This window comes from Myotis lucifugus, unplaced genomic scaffold (genome assembly GCF_000147115.1).
Source record: "Myotis lucifugus unplaced genomic scaffold, Myoluc2.0 scaffold_0, whole genome shotgun sequence".
Lineage (NCBI taxonomy): Eukaryota > Metazoa > Chordata > Mammalia > Chiroptera > Vespertilionidae > Myotis > Myotis lucifugus.
Genome location: NW_005871048.1, coordinates 49172888 through 49194706, shown reverse-complemented (window position 1 = coordinate 49194706; position 21819 = coordinate 49172888). Strand labels below are relative to the sequence as shown.

General features: G+C 47.0%; 1 protein-coding gene across 4 annotated transcripts; it reads right to left on the bottom strand.

Annotated features, from left to right (window-relative positions):
- Positions 1-424: 424 nt before the first annotated feature.
- Positions 425-21540, bottom strand: CEP72 (centrosomal protein 72). 4 transcript variants are annotated; one of them, XR_002828594.1, is made up of 12 exons: positions 21398-21540; positions 20113-20240; positions 18617-18809; positions 16401-16509; positions 14818-14996; positions 13127-13339; positions 11412-11689; positions 10101-10236; positions 8842-9038; positions 4931-4989; positions 2179-2290; positions 425-947 (listed from the first exon to the last, which is right to left on the bottom strand). XR_002828594.1 is itself a non-coding variant. In XM_006081446.3 (12 exons), exons 1-12 carry the CDS (start codon positions 21477-21479, stop codon positions 788-790), a joined length of 1914 nt encoding a protein of 637 aa, XP_006081508.1. In that variant the 5' UTR covers positions 21480-21540; the 3' UTR covers positions 425-787. The 4 variants fall into 4 exon arrangements, 2 of the variants coding, with proteins under 2 accessions (XP_006081508.1, XP_023607603.1); XM_006081446.3 differs by having other exon boundaries at positions 4931-5057; XR_002828593.1 differs by lacking the exons at positions 425-947; positions 2179-2290 and adding an exon at positions 6043-6312 and having other exon boundaries at positions 4932-5057.
- Positions 21541-21819: the final 279 nt, after the last annotated feature.

The window sequence follows — 21819 nt, the reverse complement described above, 5'->3', positions numbered from 1 at the left end:
GGGGGAGACTCGATGCCCCCGACTTCCCCAGAATCCTGACCCACACAGCTACACACAGCATCTTCTCCGAGGCCCGTTCTTCTTCCTCAATCAATTAAACATTGTTCTAAAAAATTTGTTTTATCAAAGAAAGCGAATATTACATAAGATATAAAGTTTTCAAACTAAAAAATCTAATTTTATGCCTTGTTATGACATAATTTTCAGAAATACACTGTAAGCAAGAGAGCCAGAGCATGGGTAGATATTTGTACTGTAGGATGTTAATATCACAAAACGTTTTTATTTTTTATGTTTCCCACACTATAAATATTACTTTTATTAAGTCCTGGAACTTACTTTTTTCTGCTCACCAACCATGGTACATAGCTTGTATTATAAAAGAATTCAATGATAAAATCAGTTATAATTTATGAAGAGCCACTTTTTAGAACAATGTATTCATTTATTAAATAAGAACTGCTTATTATACAATAAATTATTTTCTTTAATCATCATACATAGTTCTCTTTTACATTAGGCAGAAAAACACAAGATTTTTTTAAATCTTAAGACATTTGATGAAAAATTAACAAACTGTTTGTCTTAAAATATGTCAGTGTTTTGTCTCAAAACATGTGAAGGGCCTAGATTAATCCTGTCTTTTTAGAATGTTTTAGCAAACTGAACTGTGGGCCCTGATTACATTTCAGAAATCACAAGATAACTGCAAACAGAAGAAACAACTCTCATCAACAAGTACACCAGGTAAAGAAAACACGTGCACGCCACACTAGGAAGGTCAGGTTTAGGAGCAGCCACTGAGGCGGGTGCTGCTGACTGGGAACAGGGCCATGGTCTTCTTGAGCTCCTTGTAGCTCCAGTGTAGCTGCTCCACCTCGGCCCTGTGCTGAGCCCGCACCTGGCCCAGCTCCTGCAGGAGGTGCTCATTGGTGCTGACCAGGGAACTGGAGAGAACACAGGGCAGCCATGTCCCGGCTCTGCTGCTGTCCTCTCCAGCAGCATCCTCTCTCACCTGGCCAAGCCTGCCTGTTGACCACACATGCCCCAGCCATGCCCAGGCCCACGAACTTGTCCCCTCCTGATCTCTCCTGGCGACTGATCTGCCCCTTGCCCCCAGACCGGGGGGGGCGGCGGTGAGGGGGACGGGGGCGGGCAAGTCTGACTCAACCCCTCAGCCATCACCTGCCCTGCAAGCACTGGCGGCATCCATGAAACGGACCCAACTCAGCATGAATAGATGGATCCCTCAATGCTCTGGCCGTGCATGGTTTACTGAAAAGACTTGTCATAGTCTATGGCCAGCAAAACAATGTTCTAATTCTAGAAAAGACTCCACACTGAAGTATTTCTAATTCCCAGTCAAATATAAAGGACCCTTTGAAAAATCCTGACATTGTAGCAGTGTAATAGTGCAATTGAAAAGTCCTCATTTTTAAATATTGTTAACCATTTTTAATTATAGAGGGGACTTCAGAAAGAAAGTGGTGTTGTATTTTGCCAAAGTGCACTACTCACTTGGTCAGCAATGACTCAAGCACATTTGTGGCATCACAAGAAATGGGCGAAAGCAGGGCCATTTTCTCCACACAGGTCTCCCCACTGACAACCCCCCATGCAGGTGGCAGCCCTGTTTGCTTGGACCACAGAAACAGCCACTGACCAGGCGGAGGCTCAGAGTGGACACCTCCTGGTGAACCCCACTCCACTGCACTTAGAGGCTCTGCACCCTGCCTTGTCCACATTAATCCCACGGTGCCAATACCTTGTGACCTGCCACAGATGGGCCGTAGGGCTCCAGGGAGTGACCTTGCCTTGCCTACCACTTCCCTGTACTGTGACTGTGTCTCATTTCCTTCCTTCTGCTGCTCTATCTAGTCTCAGTTTAGTCCCACCTCTCAGGGAACACAGACCCGCATCATCACTCACATGCCCCTCACCTCTCAGAATACTGCAGCAGAAAGAAAAGCTCATGGAAGTGCCAAGTCAGCACAGCAACACATGCGGGCCCAGAACACTGGCCACCAGCAGCTGTTGCTCCTGCACCCTCCACTGCTTAGCTCCACAGCCCCCACCCCCACCCCACCCCGGAACCTGTGGCTCTCCTGCAACATCTGCGTGAGCTCCTGGACCCTCCCTTGCCTCGGCTCCATGCCTCACTCCCCTCCCCGCCCGCACCTGTGGCTTTCCTGCAGCATCTGCGTGAGCTCCTGGACCTTGTCATAATGTTCAAGGTGCTGCTTCAACTCCACAATTTCACCCGAGAGCCTCTTCACATTTGTTTGAAGCCCTGATAAAGAAAATAGGTAGTACTATTTAGTGAAATTCATTTAGACATCTGGAACATTAAAACAATTCGAGTTTAAACTGGACCTGGGACACAAGAAAAAGAATATAGCTTAGAAAAGATCAATTTTTGTAAGGAACTCAAAGGCAGGGGTGAACACATCCAGCCATGTCTACCCCAGGACCCAGTTCTGGCTCCCTCCTGGGGGCTGAAGCTGCGGGGATCTGCCCTGCAGATATCCCTGAGGAACCCACCCCTGTGTGGAGGGCCGAGTGATGACAGAGGTGGGCCTCAGGGCCTCTTTTCCACAGAGCATCAAGCTCTGGCAAGGGGAGGACCTGAGGCTTTCAGGAGAAGCAACTGCCAGCCATTGGAAGCCCAGTGTGGCCACAGGTCTCTGGTCCCATGTCCAGCCATGACAGAGCATGTGCCTGTATTCCATCTATAGGGTGTTGCCTCTCTTTGGGTTTCCTTCTCAAGGCAGGAGGGTGTGGGGGAGAAATTTACTATTTATTGGCTCCTAAATCCAAACCGAGGATAACCAGGATACAATAATTCCACATGTAGACATGCCACTGCCAAACCACACGACTGACACTGAGGAAGCCAGTGCGGGAAGGTAATGGGCAAAGGGATGCCAACACTGACAGCGGGTCCTTCTCACAAAGATCACCCCAGCAATGGAGGGCGTCCTCCTGCACTTGGACAAGAAAACGTTACTCAGAATCTGTGTCCACCCAAACCTCCCTGGAGGGCATGCTGAGCCTCTGGGAAGAGGGCAGTGGTGGCATGGGCCAGAGCTCAGTACCCCACACTAGTTGACACCAAGAGTAACTAGATGACAAGACCAGAACCCCACAGACAGCACTATAGCACCTGGTGACCAGGTAGCCTCAAGACCCCTAATGAGGCAGCCACGGCCCTGCATGGTATCCACGTCTGTGGTATCCACTCAGCAGTGGGGCAGCTGACCTGAGGACGGAGCACCTCCAAGTGTCCCGTTTTCCTGGGAAATCCTCGTAGGCTAACTACGGAACAGGGCTGGCATGAGGGGTTCAGCCTCCTCTAATGAGATGAACCCGGGGTGGAGTGGGAGGTGTCCTCTGTGGTCTGAAGGGGCTGGAGCAACCTATGACCCCTTGGGCTGACCTGCCTAGTCCCTCCTAGAACAGGGCCATTCTGCAGAGAAACAGACGATGAGGGGTCCAGGGCAAAGGAGGCCACCATATTTATCTGTGAAGTTAGAGAAGCTGTCTGCCCTGCTCCTTCTAGAAATTCAGAACAGACTTCACTTCACCATGAACAATAGAGACGTACTGAGGTCAAACCCCACAAAAGTTATGGTATGAGCACAACAAAAGCCACACCCAGAACAGATCAAAACCACAACGGTTTCAGAATGAACTAAAGTCAGAATCAGACAACGTTAGAAAGGGGGTGGCTGAGCTCAGGCAAGAAGGCAAAATGAAGGCTGAACTAGAAGGAACCCAAGAGCAGTGAATATGCCAATGACATCTCAAAGAAACAGAAGGTACAAAGGGGGAAGTTTTAAAATAAAAATTCAGCCCTAGTCAGTGTGGCTCAGTTAGTTGGGCATCGTCCAGTGCACCAGGAGGCTGCTGGTTAGATTCCTGGTCAAGGGCACATGCCAGGATTGTGGGCTCTATACCTGGTGGGGGGCGTGCAAGAGGCAGCTGATCCATATTGTGCTCTTGCATTGATGTTTCTCTCCCTCTCCTTCTCTCTCTCAAAATCAATAAACTATTCTTTAAAAAGAATTAAAAAAAGAGAAGACTGTGAACAACTCTTGCCACTCAATAAACTAGCCCAGTAAACACAATGGGCAAGGACAGACCAGGGCAACTCTCTGTGGCTGCATTCATGTGACAAAGGCCACAGAAGGACTTGGGACAGAGGCCACATGTAAGGCCTTGAAATAGCTACTATCTGGATCTTTCAATAAAAGCTTTTGGATCCCTGAGAGGTGAGAATGGGAAAAGATGCTCAACCTGTCCTTCTTCAGTGAAATTAAAACTTTCAAGAGACCCCATTTCACCCAGAGAAAGTTACCATGGAAAACAGATACCACCAACACCTCCTCATTCTAAAGCCCAGTATCTGAACCTGAAATACTGAGAGTGGGCTTTTGTAAAATGGCAAAACAGAATCAAAGAAGTGGAGAGAGGAAAATGAAAATGATCTGGGTCTGGAAAGTACAGTGATCAAGGAGAAAGGCCACTGCGCCTGCTGGGGACAGACAAGGCTGAGCAGAAGGCTAGTACCCTGCACACGCCAGGGGCAGACAGGCTGGCACCACGGCCCATGGCGCCACAGCCATGGGATGATCCCTGAGCTCCTAAGGAGTCAAAGGACTGGAGCAGTGAGGACCTGTCGGAGCCCACAGGGGAGGCGCCTCTCCCTCAGGCACAGCTCTCCTTCCAAATACACCTGAGCGTGCCATGGGCAAGCATGCGCACCATCCATGAGCCAAGGCAACTCAGACTAACCAAGGGTGTGGGCTCCAATACCCATTTTACATTATTTGCTGGCTCTTAATTTTGGTAATAATTTAAAATAAGCCTCATGAGTGTTTGAACACGTACATTTCACCAAGTAGTGGTCCCAAACAGATCATAAACTCACCAGTGATCTGCAAGTTTAACGCAGCTGAAGCATCTGCATTTTTTACTTCTCTTTTCATGCTGCACAAGAGAGACTTTAAGCTACTATTCTCCTCCAAAGATCTGTCTAAATGTTGCCTCAAGTCATCCTAAGGTCACAGAACAATACATTTTAAAATGACAAATCAATTTCAACAAGATGCACATAGAAAATTAAATAAAATCCTTTGAAATAACCAGATAGTAGTTTCCTTTTATGTATCAGAATTCTGAATCAGTGTGAAAAGCTGTACAGTCATTTGTCACATAACAACAGAGATATGTTCTGAGAAATGCGTTATTTCATCATTTTGTGTACACAAACCTAGATGGTACAGCCCACTGTACACTGGCTACAAGCCTGTAGAGCATGTTACTGTACTGGATAATCCAGGCAACTGTAACATATGGTAAGTATTTGTGGGTCTAAACATACCTAAACACAAAAAAGGTCCAGTAAAATATGGTATAAAGAGAAAACATGGCCCCTAGCTGGTTTGGCTCGGTGCACCAAAGGGTCCCAGGTTCGATTCAGGTCAAGGGTACATGCCCAGGGTTGTGGGTTCGATCCCCAGTGGGGGGCAGGCAGGAGGCAGCCAATCAATGAGTCTCTCTTATCATTGATGTGTCTATCTCTCTCTCCCTCTCCCTGCCTCTCTGAAATCAATAAAAATATTTTTTTAAAAAAGAGAAAACATGGTATGCATGTGTAGGGCACTTACCATGAACTGAGCCTGCAGGACTGGAAGTTGCTGTGGTGAGTCAGTGAGTGAGTGGTTAGTGATGGCCTAAGACATTATTGTACACAACTGTAGACTTTATAAACACAGTACATTAGGCTACACTAATTTACAAAAAATAGTTTTCCTTCAATAGTATATTAACCTTAACTTACTATAACTTTTTTACTTTATAAACTTAAATTTTTTAAAACTTTTTTACTCATAATAACACTTAGCTTAAAACACAAACACACTATACAGCTGTATAAAAATGTTTTTTCTTTATATCCTTATTCTATAGACCTTTTTGCAAAAAATGTTTTGTTTTTTTATTTATTAATCTTTTTTGTTAAAAACTGCGACACAAACTCACACATTAGGCCCACACAGGGTCAGGATCACCAGTATCACTGTTGTCCACCTCCACATCTTGTCCCACAAGGTCTGCAGGGACAATAACAGGCATGGAGCTGTCTTGTCCTACGATAACAATGCCTTCTTCTGGAACACCTCCTGAAGGACCTGCCTCAGGCTCTACTTGAGGACATCACTCTTTGTAGAAGTATGACCATGGTGGTTTGCTCAGCCTGCTTCCTTTTTCCATCATAATTTGCTTGTAAACAGAAAATGCACCACGAGCATTCTATTAATGAAAAAGTTTTGGTGTTGAGGCCCATGTTTTCTAACCTTTTAAGGAGCTTGTTGAGGTCTGCAAAAGCTTCTGCTTAACCCTGCACTGTGAATTTTCTTGGGGGTTCTTCTTCATCTTCTGCAGCTTCCTTTTCTCTTGCTTCTTCTTCAGCTATGCATTCCTGTTCCTGTTCCAACAACTCCTCAGTAGTTGGTCCCACAGCACCACCTTTAGGAGCTCCCCAATGTCATCCGCAGGCACACCCTGGTTAAAGCCGTTGCCCATATCACCACAGCCCTGGTGATTTTTACAACTTTTGTGCTATGACGTCAGGGCAGAAACGACATCACTAGGTGATAGGAACTTTTCAGCTTCATTATAATCTTATGGAATCACTGTCATATGTGCAGTCTGGCATTGATTGAATTATAATCTTATGGAATCACTGTCATATGTGCAGTCTGGCATTGATTGAAATGTCGTTATCTTCCCTGTCAGCAGAGAGGACAGGAAAAGGGGTAGTCCAGCTTACAAGGGAGCACCCACCTTCCCATGTTCACAAGGGAGCACCCACCTTCCCATGTTCCCTGGGGAGGGGTATGCTTCAATAGGACCCACAGCACTGGTGCTGAGGGGAACAGATGTAGTGGCTGGCTACTCAAGCCCTACCTCCTCCAGGAAAACCCCATGGTCGCCACAGCAAAAGTACAGACAGAACCCAGGCCTTTATGGTCCACCTGGGCAGGTAGCCTCCCTCCAACTTTTTAATATTCCATATAGAAGTGAGATCATGGAGTTTGCTTGGCCTGACTTACTTCACTTAACCTGAGGTCCATCCATGTTGTTACAAATGGCAGGATTTCCTTTTTTAAAAAAGGCTGAATACATGTTGTATATACATACGTTCTTTATCTACCTATTTTTTTGAGGTTATTTTTCTTAATCATGAATTAACGTTGAACTTTGTCAAATGCTTTTTCTACACCCATTGAGATGATTGTGTGGTTTTTATCCTTCAGTCTGTTAATGTGGTATGTTAATTTGCATATGTTGAACCAGCCTTGCATTCCAGGGGAAAATCCCATTTGATCATGGTGAATAATCTTCTTGACGTAATGCTGAATTCAGTTCTCTAGTATTTTACTGAGGGTTTTACACCTGTGTTCATCAAACATATTGGCCTGTCATTTTCTTTCTTGTGGTGTCTGTCTGGCTTTGAAACCACGTGATGCTGCTTCATAAAATGAGTTTGAGAGTATTAGCTCTACTTCTATTTTTTGGAAGAGTTTAAGAAGATTCAGTATTAATTCTCCTTTCAATGTTTGGTAGAACTCAGCCGTGAGGCCATCTGGTCCAGGGCTTTTCTTCTTTGGGAGCTTTTTGATTACTGCTCAGTCTCCTTATTTGTTATTGGTCTGTTCAGGTTTTATTTCTTCTTGATATAATCGTGGTAGGTTGCATGTTTCTAGGAATTTATCCATTTCTTCTAGGTTACCTAATGTGTTTGCATATAATCATTCATAATAGTCCTTTCTGATTTTTACTTATTTCTGAGGCATATATTGTAATGTCTCCTCTTTCATTTCTGATTTTGATTTTTCTCTCTTACTTTTCTTAGTCTAGCTAAGGGTTTGTTGATTTTGTACATATATTTTTTCAAAAACCCAACTCAGTTTTGTTGATTTTTTCTATTGCTTTTCTATTTTCTATTTCTGCTCTGATCTTTATTTTCTTCCTTCTGTCAACTTTGGGTTTACTTTGTTTTTCTTTTTCTAGTTCTATAAGGTTTAAATTTAGGTTGTAAATTTGAGATCTTTCTTCTTTTTTAATGTAGACATTTAAGTGTGATGGTCTTATGGTGAGGTTACAAAGGACAAGGGCATCCCTAACCGCCAGGAGTCTTAGGCTCAGCTAGTAGGCCCAGCTGTGCTGGCTCTGTTGCCCTTTGGTGCCACCTGGTGGTGGAAATTCCCTCAAGTCCAACAGGACACCTGGGGTCCTATGACTATAGCTGTGCTGGCTCTGTTGCCCTTTGGTGCCACCTGGTGGTGGAAATTCCCTCGACTCTGAGTGATGGGTCCCCAATGTGCTCTTGTACCCAGGCATCAGATGGAAGCAAACCAAAGTCCTCTCAGGGGAGGGTTCCTCAGAGGTCTGGGGAACCTGGGCCAGGGAACATGGGGCCACAAAACCCCCACTTTAAGCCCAGCTTCATCTTCTCTTGTCTCTCCCACTCACCCTCTCTCAGAAGAGAAGGCAACCAGTCAAAAGAGGTAGAGCTGGGAGAAGTGGCGATGCTTCCATCTGCAAATTGCTGTTGCTGTGGGGTCTGGGAGTGATACAAAGTCAGGCCAGAGTCCCCCCAGGTGGGGAAAGCCTGTGGGGAGGGTTTGTGATCCTGGAAGGGAAGAGGAGCCCCAGTGCTGTAGCCCGGCAGCAGCTAAGGGGAAGTGCAGAATGGAGAATCTCCCCTCATTCTGTGAAGTCAAAACAATGTTTTTACCCCATCTGTGAAAAGGAAACGCAAGGGGTGTGGCTCACCATCTCTTTCCGAGTATTATTGAGCTCCGACACAACTTCACTCATCTTCTCACTATATTGTTGCTGTTGTTCAACAAGGTGATTTTGTAAAGATTTATTTTCAAGAGTCAGGTAGTTAATTTCTTCACTCGTAGTTGTCGAACTGTCCTGAGTTGCTGTAAAATCTTGAACAGATGACAAAACATGTCTTGCCTGAGCTAGAAGTAAAAATCAAGTATTATTATTGCATTTATGCCAAAAGAATGTGTAAACAAAATATGGTAAATACATTTTGAATAACACACACTACATGCCTTAAAACACAGATAGGCATGGGGACTGGCAAAGGGACGAAGGTACCACTGACATTACCTTCACTCAGGCTGTTTTACATCCAGTCAAGCATGAGAGGCAGAAAAGAGCAGAAAAAAGTTTTGTTCTTGAGAAAAGGTACCCCTCAGGAGAAGGCTACCACTAGGATGGTTGGGCTGAATGCCCTAGCAGCCCACCACACTCTCTTCAACAGCCCTGCTGCTACCCTGAGAGGGTATAGATTTATGGGATCAGCATTCTTGGGGCATCCTGATTCTGAAATGCTCACGAGTCTCTGGTGTGGCTAGGATGGCAGCTTCAAGCAGGGCCCAGGGTCTCCCTGAAAGGAGAGAGCTGGCAGTTCCCCACTCCCATTGGGACACTGAACATTGCACCGCAGACTGAGGAGGAAAGAGGTGTCTCACTGGGGATGCAGCACCCTGTTTCACATTCCGACTCTGGGTGATGGGTCCCCAATGTGCTCTTGCACCCAGGCATCAGATGGAAGCAAACCAAAGTCCTCTCAGGGGAGGGGCCATCCTCCTGGACCTCAGTCATTTCCATAAAAATTTATTTCCATCAAAATCTTGGCAAATACCAGTTCGAAGAAGACAGTAGCAGCTTTTTAACCTCTCCAAATCCCCACGTGAAAACAAAGCCATGAGAACCAAATACCTGCGAATGGCACTTCCAACAAAACCAGGCAATGAGGCATCTGCCCAAACACCAGAGCCAGTGGCTGGGAAAATCAAAAGCTACACATTAGGGGAGCCCCCAGTTACTGAGAGGACACTGTCAGGGTGCTCCCTGCAGTGCAGCAGCCACAGTGACAGTTGATGAGGAGGGTGCATCATGTGAGGAACCCAGAACCCCATGGGAGAGCAAGTACCCACTAACACAATGCTACCCAAAGGGTGGGCCTGCATGTGGCTCTGAACCTATGAGCTGATTGTCCCTTCTCAACTCACCCAGGAACACCTCATTGCTATGCAGGGACTTGCAGCCACTCCAGTACCTGTCCACCAGGTCAAGGAGTGATTCTAGGAGCGCCACCCCCAGGATGGCCTTCCCAGGTGGCACAGCTGAGAGCAGTTTGGGAGACACCTGCAATGGAAACAAAACCATGACACAGGATTTCAGTTCCTGAAACACAAGGCTCCTAACACCATATGCCAAGGGAGCACTGCTCGGCCCAAGTTCACACCAGGGGCGGGACAGCCCATCTCTATATATAAAAGCCCAAGTGACTGTTAAGACTGAACGACCGGAATGACCAGAACGACCAGAACAACCGGAATGACAAGTCGCTATGACATGCACTGACCACCAGGGGGCAGATGCTCAACGCAGGAGCTGCCCCCTGGTGGTCAGTGAGCTCCCACAGCCAACCTCCCGTGGCCAGCCAACTCCCACGGCCCTTCCCCCTGGCCGGCCGGCCCTCCTGATAGGCCCCAATTGGGGGGCCGGTCAGCCAACCTCCCAAGGTCCCTCCCCCTAGCTGGCTGACCCCCCAATAGGCCTCGATTGCCGGCCAGGCCAAGGGACCCCACCTGTGCATGAATTCATGCACCAGACCTCTAGTATCCTATAACTGGTCAGCATGGTAGCACTAAGGCCGGGCACCTTGCTGCCTAGAACTGAGGCTGAGACCAGCCCCCAGTGAGTGTTCGGCACAAACACCTCCATCAGAAGCTGAATCCGGACACTGGGCCAGGGTGACAGGCATGAGTACAGAGCCAGGGTCTTCAGGGTGGACACAGTGCAGTCACACACATGAGGAGCACGGGCTGTGCCCTTTCCATAAGGACGACCACCATGAGGTCATAGCTGAGCCAAGAGGAGAGGGAGCCCTGGGCAGCACCCCCTCCTATAAAGTCCCAGCCCCACAGCGAGTATGCAAGTCTGCGACGCAGCTCTGCCCCTGGTGCTGTCCCCTGGCAGACAGGAAAGGCCTCAACACATCCCATTTTCCTTCCTTCCCTCAACCCGGACAGTGAGAGACTGCATGTAAGAATGGATGACAGCAGGCCCTCTATAAAAGCACACTCTGACCCGCAGCCTGCAGTGACCAGCCGGGAGCCAGCCTGCCATGTCTGGGTCCCAATGCATGGAAGCACATTTCTAGCAAAATAGAGAGGTGACAAACACCAAGGAAAAGTGCATTTAAGAGCTGTATTTATCTTGGGATCACAGTTAATGCTGAAAATAGGAGACATGGTGTTACCAAAGACAGCAGCCCCTCAACTAGAACATCCAGTTACCCTCAGCTCTCTGCTCACCTCCCTGGCGCCACTCGTGCTGTGGGGCCTCTGCTCTTCAGACTCAGACGCCTCCAGGTGAGAACAGGTCCTCTCGCTCCTGCTCTCAGAGCCATTCTGCCTGTTCAGACTCTCCTCCAGGCAGCTGAGACATTCCTGGTCTGCAGGCGCCTGGAATCTCCCTCCAGGCATTCTCCGCTTCCTGTACTTTTCAAGACCAGGCAAAGGATTTAACACCTTTTGTGTTGACAAACTAGTCGTCTGAGAAGTGGAGGTTGAGTTCTCAACGTCTATGCAGTCTATAACAGAGGGGAGAACACAACCCTCATCAGACCAAGTTCTCTGGGCACAGGGGTACCTGTGCACGCACTGTGTGTGTATGCATGTGTGCACATATGGAATATCCATCAGAGTGACAAGACTGAAGTAATAACTTTAACAAATTAATTGACAGATGATTATCTGTTTTCTTGCCAGAATTATGTATAATAAAGATGAGTAAAAACCTAAAATTTTGGAAACTAGAAGAGGACTCAACAATTTGTTCCTTTAGGAGATTGTTAACTTTAGTACCTGGGACCCTCCCTACCTCAGGGGACATGGCCCCACATCTGCTGACAAAGAGAGTGTGTGCGTACATACATAAGGACACACATACATCTATACATGCACACGTGTACATGCACACACAGAAACATGCACATACACATGTACACAGGGCAGGGCAAGCGTACAACAGAGCAAATGTGGTCAGTGCTGACTTTGGGGGTCTGGATGATGTAGATATGAAACTTTCTTATTCTGCCGTGGCAGCCTTTCTGTGTTCACTCTGGGAATTCACAAGGACTACAGGTCAATAAAGAGGTCTAAAGGTCAAGCACAAGCACCTTGTGAACAAAGGTGAAATGATGAATTCTGACCATCAACAGAAATGGAGGTCCTGTGCACCCATACACCACAGCATCATTATGAAGCCTCAGGATATAGGGTAAAAGCCACCAGGACAATGAAAGTAGAGAATATAATAGGGCATGTTACCTGGACTCAGCACTACATCCTGCTCTGCAGTGGCCACAGGCAACCTGGGCAGGTCATCACCACAACCCACCCCAACTCTGAAGAACTCACCTGAACAAGCCTCAGGAAGGTGCTAGGTTCACTCATATTGGGAAGTTTTCTGACATTTTTGTCACATGTGTGCACACAACACTCTCAATTAACTTATTTTCTTCATCATTAATTTTTAAAATACAGCTATTGTCATAACTTGGGCCCATGCAGTTATAAGAAATTGTACGTGTGTGAGTGAGAGAGAGGGAGAGGGAGAAAAAGTATGTGTGTATGGTGTGTGTGTGTGTGTGTGTGTGTGTGTGTGTGTGTAGAGAAAAGCAACAAAGAACTCACAAACTAGGAATCTGAAATATGAATATTCTAAATTTTTTTATCCTTACCCAAGGATATGTTTCCATTGATTTTTAGAGAAGGAAGGGGGAGAGAGAGAGAGAGAGAAGGGGTGGAGTGGGGGGGACGACGCTCTAACCCCACTGATGGGGAATCATAGGAGGGGACGCTCCAACCAACTGAACCATCCGGCCAGGGTGGTTGTATTCTAAATTTCAATGTATAAGGTTCTTTCCTAAGACATTTTACAAAGTCCCACAAACAGATAAAGAAAGAGAATAGGAGAAATAGACATGATTAAGAAGGAGTCAACGGCGGTTGTTGCGTGAGATTACCTGGGTGTGGGAGGAAGTGCACATGATGTCCGAAGGAGCAGCAGGCCTCGGGCTGGTCTCCCTGCTGGGGTGGGAGCTCTCCACAGTACTGGTTCTGAAGCCTCTTTTCTGGACAACATCCTCTGGAGCTGCCTTTTCTCTTCTCATGGCCCTTCTTTATGGAGTCCCCACACTGGTGCTGGACTAAGTGAGGACTCAATAGATGTCTGGATTCTATTTTATTAAAGAACATTTTAAAAGTTTTAGTTCATTAAAAATTACATTTTAAGCTTCTGGCAGTGTATTATATCTATTAAGTGTATCAATTAAATCAGAAAAAGATGACTGAGTGGGTTAATAATGCAACCACCAAACCTGTAGTGAGTCTAGCAGTCACTGCAAACAGTGCTAACAGGAGTCAAGACAGTGAGGCATCGATACAAAGACAGACATGATGACAGATAAAACAGCATCCAGAACCCAGAGAGAGACTCAGGTTAACGGAATTAACAAATGTGTCAGGGTTATTAAATGAGACAAAAGACAGTATTTTCAACAAATGGCACTAGCACAACTGGATATATGGGGTGGGGTGAGGGGGAGACAACCTGACCCATCGCTCACCACGGTCACAAATCCACTCTAAGCGTGGAGGAGCACAGACCTGAACACTGGAACCTGAGGACATCTACACGTCCACAGGAGAAAATCTTCACGAGCATGGGACAGACAAAGATTTTTTTTTTCAGGGCACAAAAAAAGCACAAATCATATAAAGAAAAAACTGATAAACTGGACTTTATTGAAATACAAATTAAAACCACAATTAAGTATTAATATTTACTCAGAAGAACAACCAGAATAAAAAAGACTGAAAATCTAAGAGCTGGCAAGGATACCCAAAGAGCAGATGTCTTTGTGCCAGCAGGTGAATCCTGGGATTTCAGCCCACACTTACACCTCAGCCTGTTGTCGTCTTCATGAAAAGCTCTCAGAAACTCATAATGGAGGAAGAAATGGTGCTAAAGCTTATACAAAAGTCCAAGTGGGAAAGAGTCCCTGGCACAGTAATGACATTCACACATGCACTGGAAGGCTTCACAATGAGCTTGCCAGGTTTAAAGTTCTAACCCAGGGGTGGGCAAACTTTTTGACTCGAGGGCCACAACGGGTTCTTAAACTGGACCAGAGGGCCGGAACAAAAGCATGGATGGAGTGTTTGTGTGAACTAATATAAATTCAAAGTAAACATCATTACATAAAAGGGTACGGTCTTTTTTTTTTTTTAGTTTTATTCATTTCAAATGGGTCGGATTCCGCCGCGGGCCGTAGTTTGCCCACGGCTGTTCTAACCCGTCAGCCCGAGCTCTAAGCGCTCCCTGACGCTAAGTGAACACCCCCTTCTGGCTGACACAGACGCCCGTTCCACTAGCCACAGGACATGCTCTCTTCTTGCCCACTTGGACCTTTTACCTCCTCCCTACAATTGGACTTGATCTGAGGAGAATACAATTTAAACCACATGCAGTATATGACTATACTCGACTTAAATACATGACTTTTTTCTTTTATAATTCTGTAATCCAAATTACTGATATTTACAAGTTCGCAGGACTTCATGAAGGTTATACATTTAAAGGTAAGCTTCCTAAAAAGTACAACTGTGCCCAGAGCAAGCTGGGCCCGCTGGGCCTTCGGGGGGAGCAGTGTACCTTGGGAACTATGGAAGTCATCCTCTTGCTCCTTCTGGCTGGAACTCGTACTCCTAGGAGGGTTGCTCAAGTCCCACTCACACTCGGCAATGAGGTTCAGGACGGCCTCGTCATCCGCATCCATGACTAAGCACTTCTTGGCTGAGGGGTCAGGGCACTTAACTCTGGAGTGGTGCAGCCTGCAAAGAAAAGCCACCTCAGTGCTGTCGCTCCACCCCGAGCAGACCCTGTGCGGGGCACGAGTGCGAAGAGCAGTTGGGAAGAGCAGTTGGTGCATCTGCGGGAAGTGGCTCTGGTGCCTCTACTAAAGTGAGGTCGAGGAGGGACCCAGCAGGACAACTGGTGATGGAAAGCAAGGTGTGTGATGTCATCACACCCTCCAGCATGTGCAGAGTCCCACTAGGGTTTGTTCAAGAACCAAAGTATGGTGTCAGATGTGTGTGAGATTTATTGGGATGATCACTCAGTAAGTTATGTAATGTCTAATCACTGGGATGTATACCTGAAACTAAAATAATAATGTAGATCAACAGTAATAAAAAATGATAAAGTGTTAGAAAAAAAAAGAAATAAATAAGCAAGAATTCTTTTTGTCGGGGTGGAGAGATCATTTGATTCTTCCCCTAAAAGTTGGAAATAGAAAAAAAATTTCATAAATTACTTTCAAATAAATTAATTTAATTTAATAAAAATATTAACTCTCCAGCTCTTTACAAAAAAAGTTGGCTGACCTCTACATATAAGGGATTTATAAATAAGCTAAGGCATATAATGCAAGAAGAAAAAATACCTATTAAAAACTTCAGACAAAACAAAATGGTGTACAAGGAGTGAATAATCCTAGCACATTATAAGAAACGTAAACAGTTTATTGACTTTTGCCTTTAGAATCAACCATACACAAAGCATGAAGACTCTTTATGGCTTTAGAACATTTAAATACTATCGACCCTGACGATCTAAAATTAAACATAAAGATGCAGATGGCAGGAGCGGGAAGGCACAGACGGGCACAGATGGGCACGTGCTCCCACAGCCCCACCAGAGCAGAGCCTTGAGCACTGGCCACAGGGCACTGAGCTGAGAATACAGGAGGGCATAGTCCACAAACTGTCACCACGGGGTGGGAGGGGCTATGGCAGCTGTCAGGTCCTGCTTCAAGTGTGCACACCCAAAAATGGCAACTAATGTGTATTGTCCGGGGACGAGGAAGGAAGCAGAGACAATCACAGAAGTGAATGAAGTGGCTGCTCTGAGGAGTGGGCCGGGCAGTGGGGAAAGGGGACTGTTGCTTCTCATCACAAGTCTTCTGTGCTATTTATGTTACATGTATTAGTTTAACAAACATTTCAACATTAAAAAATAATGTACAGAAAATGTGGACAACAGAGAGAGAGACTCCGTCCCACTGTCTCCTTGAGTCCCAGCTGGTATCCGGGCATTTTTCCTTTTCCTGCATGTCTGCCCTTTAAGTGGCGATCAGAGCACAGAAACATTTACATGTGTGAGCTAATACACAGTTTTATATCCTTTACTCAGTCATTCTATGAATAGATAAGCCTGAGCACCACTCATGTCCATACCTTCCACCTCTGCAAACAGCTGGGAGGCTTTGTGTGGAGTCGAGTGATTCCTCTGAAGCAAAATGCAACTGGGATGCCTTCCGCTCGCTCTCTCTCACGGGACGGTCATCTGGGGAGAGATGCCAGAGAAACCAGCAAGCACCACCATGAAGCAGGTGCACCTTCCGGCACCCCATCCCGCCCTGCAGCGCACCACACGTGACCAGGCTGCCCCCACTTGTTCCGGGCCTTCTGTCCCCTTGGGGCTGACCGCGCCACAGCGTCCCCCATAAGCCCCGAGTAGACCCAGTAAAGGGATGCTGGGCTCTGGTGGCTACACGCGGCTTCTCAGGGATGCTGGGTGCTGATTGCAAGAGGGCTGCCCTGCTCCCACAAAGCTCACTCCTCAGACACTGCTTTGGAGGCAGCCTACTGCCGCAGGAAAAGAAATACACAGCCAAGTTCACACAAGCACATCCTCCTGGGCTCCCTCCCATCAAGGTACATTTTGGGTGCTGCACGAGGTTCTCGAACCACACTGAGCGCACTAAGAATCTCTGGTGTGAGGTTTCTGAACACACTGGAGAGGAGACGGCCTAGCTGTGTGTGTGGATCCTCAGGACTGGGAGACAGAGAGATAAGTGTAAACTGTCCCCACATGTGTGCTCTGGCCTGAGGCCTCTGCTCAGCCACTCCCAGGCCTGCGATGACTTTGAGTTTCAATTATGTTCCTTTTCCATGTCTGAAAATATCTTTCCCACGTGGCAAGACTCTCATTTCCCTTCTCTATACTAACATTATACAATTCTGAACCTAAAACTTTTATGACAAATGATTTAAGACTGAAGATTGCAAAAATTTCCCATAAGAATTGTAATGCTTCTGAAAAAGAGCCAAATTCAACTATTTATAAGTTACTTAAAGTCAAAAGTTAGAACAGAAGCACTTATTTCTCCCAAATATCTAAAAACTAAAATGAAACATTGAAATTCTAAGTAGGTTTGACCCTTTGGGGGTCAGTTATTCACACCCACAGCCCAGCCCTGCTCCCAGGCCCAGGCCGTGCAGAGAGGGGACTAGGGGATAAGCTGACATGCATGCGCTGTTGAGATGTGCATACATGCACTCACAGCCAAGAGATGCAGAACATGGGTTTCTACAGACACTGGTTGGAAGTGACAGGACAGTGGCAGTGGTCTGCCTGCAGCTCAGTATTTACCACAGGAATAGTGGTAGAGCAATGTCTTCCCTGACAAATGCTGGTCTGATGTGGGTCTCACTTTGGTGTCATTAGGTCAGAACCCAGGAGATGGAGATGCCTCAAATGCATCCCCAGCCTCGCCGAGAAGTGAATGGGCCTGCAGATTGAGGACATGCTGTGATCACTGGGGAACATGACCACACCCTTCAATCAGATATTCCTGCACCAGCTACCCAGCACTTCCCACCGCCCTTCACACAAGAGACTAAGGGTCTGAGGGCCCCTGCCTCCCTTCCCCGTGACCTGCATGTCAGTGCATCCTGGACTCATGCTCCAGCTCTCCCCCCTTGAAGTGCGACTCGAGGGAGCATCGGAAGCGCCAGTGGCCTCACTGCTCAGGGCAAAGACCCCTCCTGGTAGGTGGTGAGGCAGGTGGGAAGGCATTGATGTGGCTTCCCTGGGTGTGATCCTCCCAAATGGACTTGTCCAGTTGGCAACCTGCAAGCTCTGCCTGTGAGGCTGTCACAGAGATCCATTTTTTTAGAGAAATGGGTTAATAAGCCTAAATGGTGGCAGTACCTGCCAACAGAACACCCTCTCTCATCCCGGTCACCTGGGGGAGGGTGTGGCACAATGAACTTCTAGTCCTGGATTTCTCCAGGTAGATGCAAAGCCAGTAGAATCCAGCCGTCCACCTGGGCCCGAGACGATGCCCAGGGGCCATGCATGGAAACAGGGCACCAGAAGTTCAGGAACAGGCCCAAGTCAAACAGCTAGACAGCGAAGCCAGAATGAGTCTGAGCAGTACAGCCCATGCCGGTGCTCCTGGTGTCCCGGCAATTCTCTCTGGCCATGGGGCTCCCTGGCACCTTCCCAGGCAGCTCTCCTACAAGACCCATCCTGTAATACAGGGACTCATGCCATCAGAGTAGAAAGTAACTTCCCTTTTCAGGGAGATCAACAGTGCGATGGATCTGACAGTACCAAACACCAGTCAGGGCTCTACTGAGCAAGGGTGTGAGCACACCACACCTACCCAGCTGTCTGAGCTTTGGGAGCATGTGCACAACAAAGAGGCGGTAATCAGACTCATTCTTCACCACCGGGTTCAGTCGGAAGTCCACGTCCGTGAGCTCAGTCAAGCAGTGGAGCCGGAACACTTCTGCTAGCGAGGAAATGCAGTTGTAGTAGAGATTGAGGCTTTCCAATGCAACCAGGTACTGAATGCCCTGTTAACAGGACACAATGCTGAATGAGTTTATGCTTTTAAAAATAAACATATAGAAAAACAGGCCCACCGTAGGAAGTGATCAACCAACTTAACAAATGCACTTATAATTTATAGAAAGAGCATAAGGTTGAAATGTGTTCTTGTCTATCAATTTCTGTCCTGCACACAGTGATATGACTGTTCAGGGAGGTTCGCAACAGTTGTGACTACTAAGGACAGCTGGCAGGTACCACGCTAAGTGATTTACACAAATAACTTCATCCCATTGCACACAACCCTACAGGGTAAGCCCTACTACTGCTCCCATTTCACAGATTAGAAAACTGAGGATTGGACGCTGAGAGATGAGCCAGCACTGGGTGCAACCTGGATTGTAACTCGCCTAACTCTGAGCAGACTCCTGACCCCCATGTCAGGGGCGCTGAAAGTACCATGATCCAGGGCAGTGATGTCCTGCCTTTCTTTCAGGCAAGAACCCTTCTCTATATACACCATTTGCCATCACCTGGGTAACTTCTCACTCACTCATCAGGAATGAGCCCCTGCTAGGTCAGACCCCCTGCAGTGAGACTGCACTAGTGGCCCTGCCATTCAAAGGCCTGCAGCCACCGAGAGGCAGACTATAAACAGAGGTGCAGTGCAGAAAGTGGCTGAAGAAAAACACAGCTGATAGAGGGATGGAGAGGGATGGGCACACACACACAAGTCTTTGGGGCTTTATTTTATCCCTTTAAAGATACAACGGTCTTCATCAGAGAGTTACAACTTTTGGCTGGCAAAGTAGTAAAGATGTAATGCGATGCATAAGAAATATAGTTCATAGTAAACACAGAAAAACAACCGCACACTTAAATCATTGTTAAGTATACAGTTTACAAGTATTATAGACATATTTATAAAACATTGCATTTTTAATTATAGTTTCTACTGCTATTAATAGCAATAAATTTTCCTTTAAAAAACAAACTTAGCCCCACCAGAGTGGCTCAGATGGTTTAACATTATCCCATGCACCGAAAGTTGTCAGTTCGATTCCAGGTCAAAGCAAATACCTGGATTGCAGGTTTGATCCCCAGTCAGGGAGCATACGAAGGGCAACTGACCAATGTTTCTCTCTCACATCGATGTTTCTTTCTCTCTCTCTCTCTCTCTCTCTCTCTCTCTCTCTCTCTCTCTCTCTCTCTCCTTCCCTCTCTCTAAGCATATTCTCGGCTGGGGATTAAAAAAATAAATAAATAAAACAACCTCTTCCAACTTCCTCCTTAAAAAGAAAAAAAAGACGACACAAACCTAAAACTTACCTCCAGACTAACCAAGGAGTTGCGTGAGAGATCTAAAGATTTTAGACCTGTTAAACTCATCAAAGAATTTCCTAGGTGAGTAATCTTTTCTTGATAAGTTCCAGGAATAGATAATGACTGAAGTTCAGCTAAGAAAAGAAAATTGTGAGATTTTAACATTATTTTTTTAATTGAAAAGAAATCCTCATAAAATCGAGATATCATAATCTCAAAAACAAGAATTGCATATAAAGTTTCAGCTTATGTTCCACACTAAAAACGCTACACAGAAAGATATGCTTAGCCCGGCTGGCATAGCTCAGTGGGTGAGCATCACCCTCTGGACCAGGAACCAGGAGGTCACAGTTAGATTCCCGACAGGGCATATACCCTGTTTCGGGCTCGATCCCCAGTGTGAGGCGAGCAGGAGACAGCAGATCAATGATCCTCTCTCACCAATGATTCTCGCTCTCTCACCAGAGATGTTTCTATCTCTCCCTCCCTCTCCCTTCCTCTCTGAAATCAATAAAAAAAATATTAAAAAAAAGATATGCTCAGAAATATAAAAGACAAATCAAAATAGAAAACTAAAAATATTCAAATAAACCACAGGGGAAGCAGGAAGAGGGAAACAACACAAGAAAAACAAAGAGAACAAACAGAAAACAAATAATAAAATGGCATAGGTAAGCCCTACTCTCTTGATAATTACATTAAGTGTAAATGGTCTAAACACACAATAAAAGACAGAGATTGTCAGAGTGCATTAAAATGAATGAACTGTTCACTATCTACAAGAAACTAATTTCAAACAAAACGATATAGGAAGGTTAAAAGATAAAATAGTAAATAGATGGGGAAAGATATGCCCTGCAAACACCAAAGTACAGCTGGAGTGGCTACACTAACATCAGATAAAGTGGATGACTCAACAAAGTATTAACTACAAGAGTCACTCCAACAAGAAGACATACAAATCCTCAATAGTCTGCAACAAATAGCACGGCTTCAACACACACGGAGTGAAAGGAGAAACAGAGAAATCTACAATTACAGTTAGGCCCCCCACCCCTCCCAACCACCTCCCCCCACCTCCCCCCTCTCCCCGCACAGGCCCCCATGCCCAGCCCTCCACCCCTCACCCCTCCTTGGCACACGTGCCCCTGGGGACCCCCACCCCTCACCCCCTGGCCTCTGACCGTTCGGTCCCTGTGCCGGCCTCTGGCCCGATCCTGACCCTCTGGTGGGAAGCTTGCGCCCTCAGCCGCGCCCCCCGCCCGCCGGCCGGCCGGCCGCCGCCACGCACCCAGGTCGCGGTGAGGCGACAGGCCGCTCTTCTCCCAGATCTTCTCCTCGCTCAGCACCAGCCGCGGGCCCGCCGGCGCCATGCTTTCAAACGGACCTGGGCCTGCGCCTGCGCAGTTGGGCCGCTGAGGGCTGGCATGGGGCGTGGTCAGGATGGGATGGGGCGGGGCCTCTGAGTGGGCGTGGCCAGGAGCTGGAACCCGGCGGAAAGGGGTGGCCAAGGACCAAAGTGGGTGGAGGGAATGGCTGGGCCTCTGGGAGGAGAGGAGGGGGGTGGGTCGGGCCACCAGCCACGGGGTTGGGTGGAGTTGGAGCCCCTCTGAGGGCGCGGGGCGCGACCCCGGCCAGCTCTGCCCACGATGCCCCTGGAGTGCTGCCGCTTGCTGGGCGCGGTGCCCTCCCTAGGAAAGACCGCTTCTCGTA

Bases quoted from the DNA above. Each gene is read 5' to 3' on its own strand.
- CEP72 (XM_006081446.3), bottom strand. From the start codon at position 21,479: ATGGCGCCGGCGGGCCCGCGGCTGGTGCTGAGCGAGGAGAAGATCTGG. The intron at 20,241-21,397 runs GTGCGTGGCGGC...TTCTTTTCTTAG, and splicing joins GTCGCCTCACCGCGACCTGG to CTGAACTTCAGTCATTATCT. The intron at 18,810-20,112 runs GTAAGTTTTAGG...TCCTGTTAACAG, and splicing joins ACTCCTTGGTTAGTCTGGAG to GGCATTCAGTACCTGGTTGC.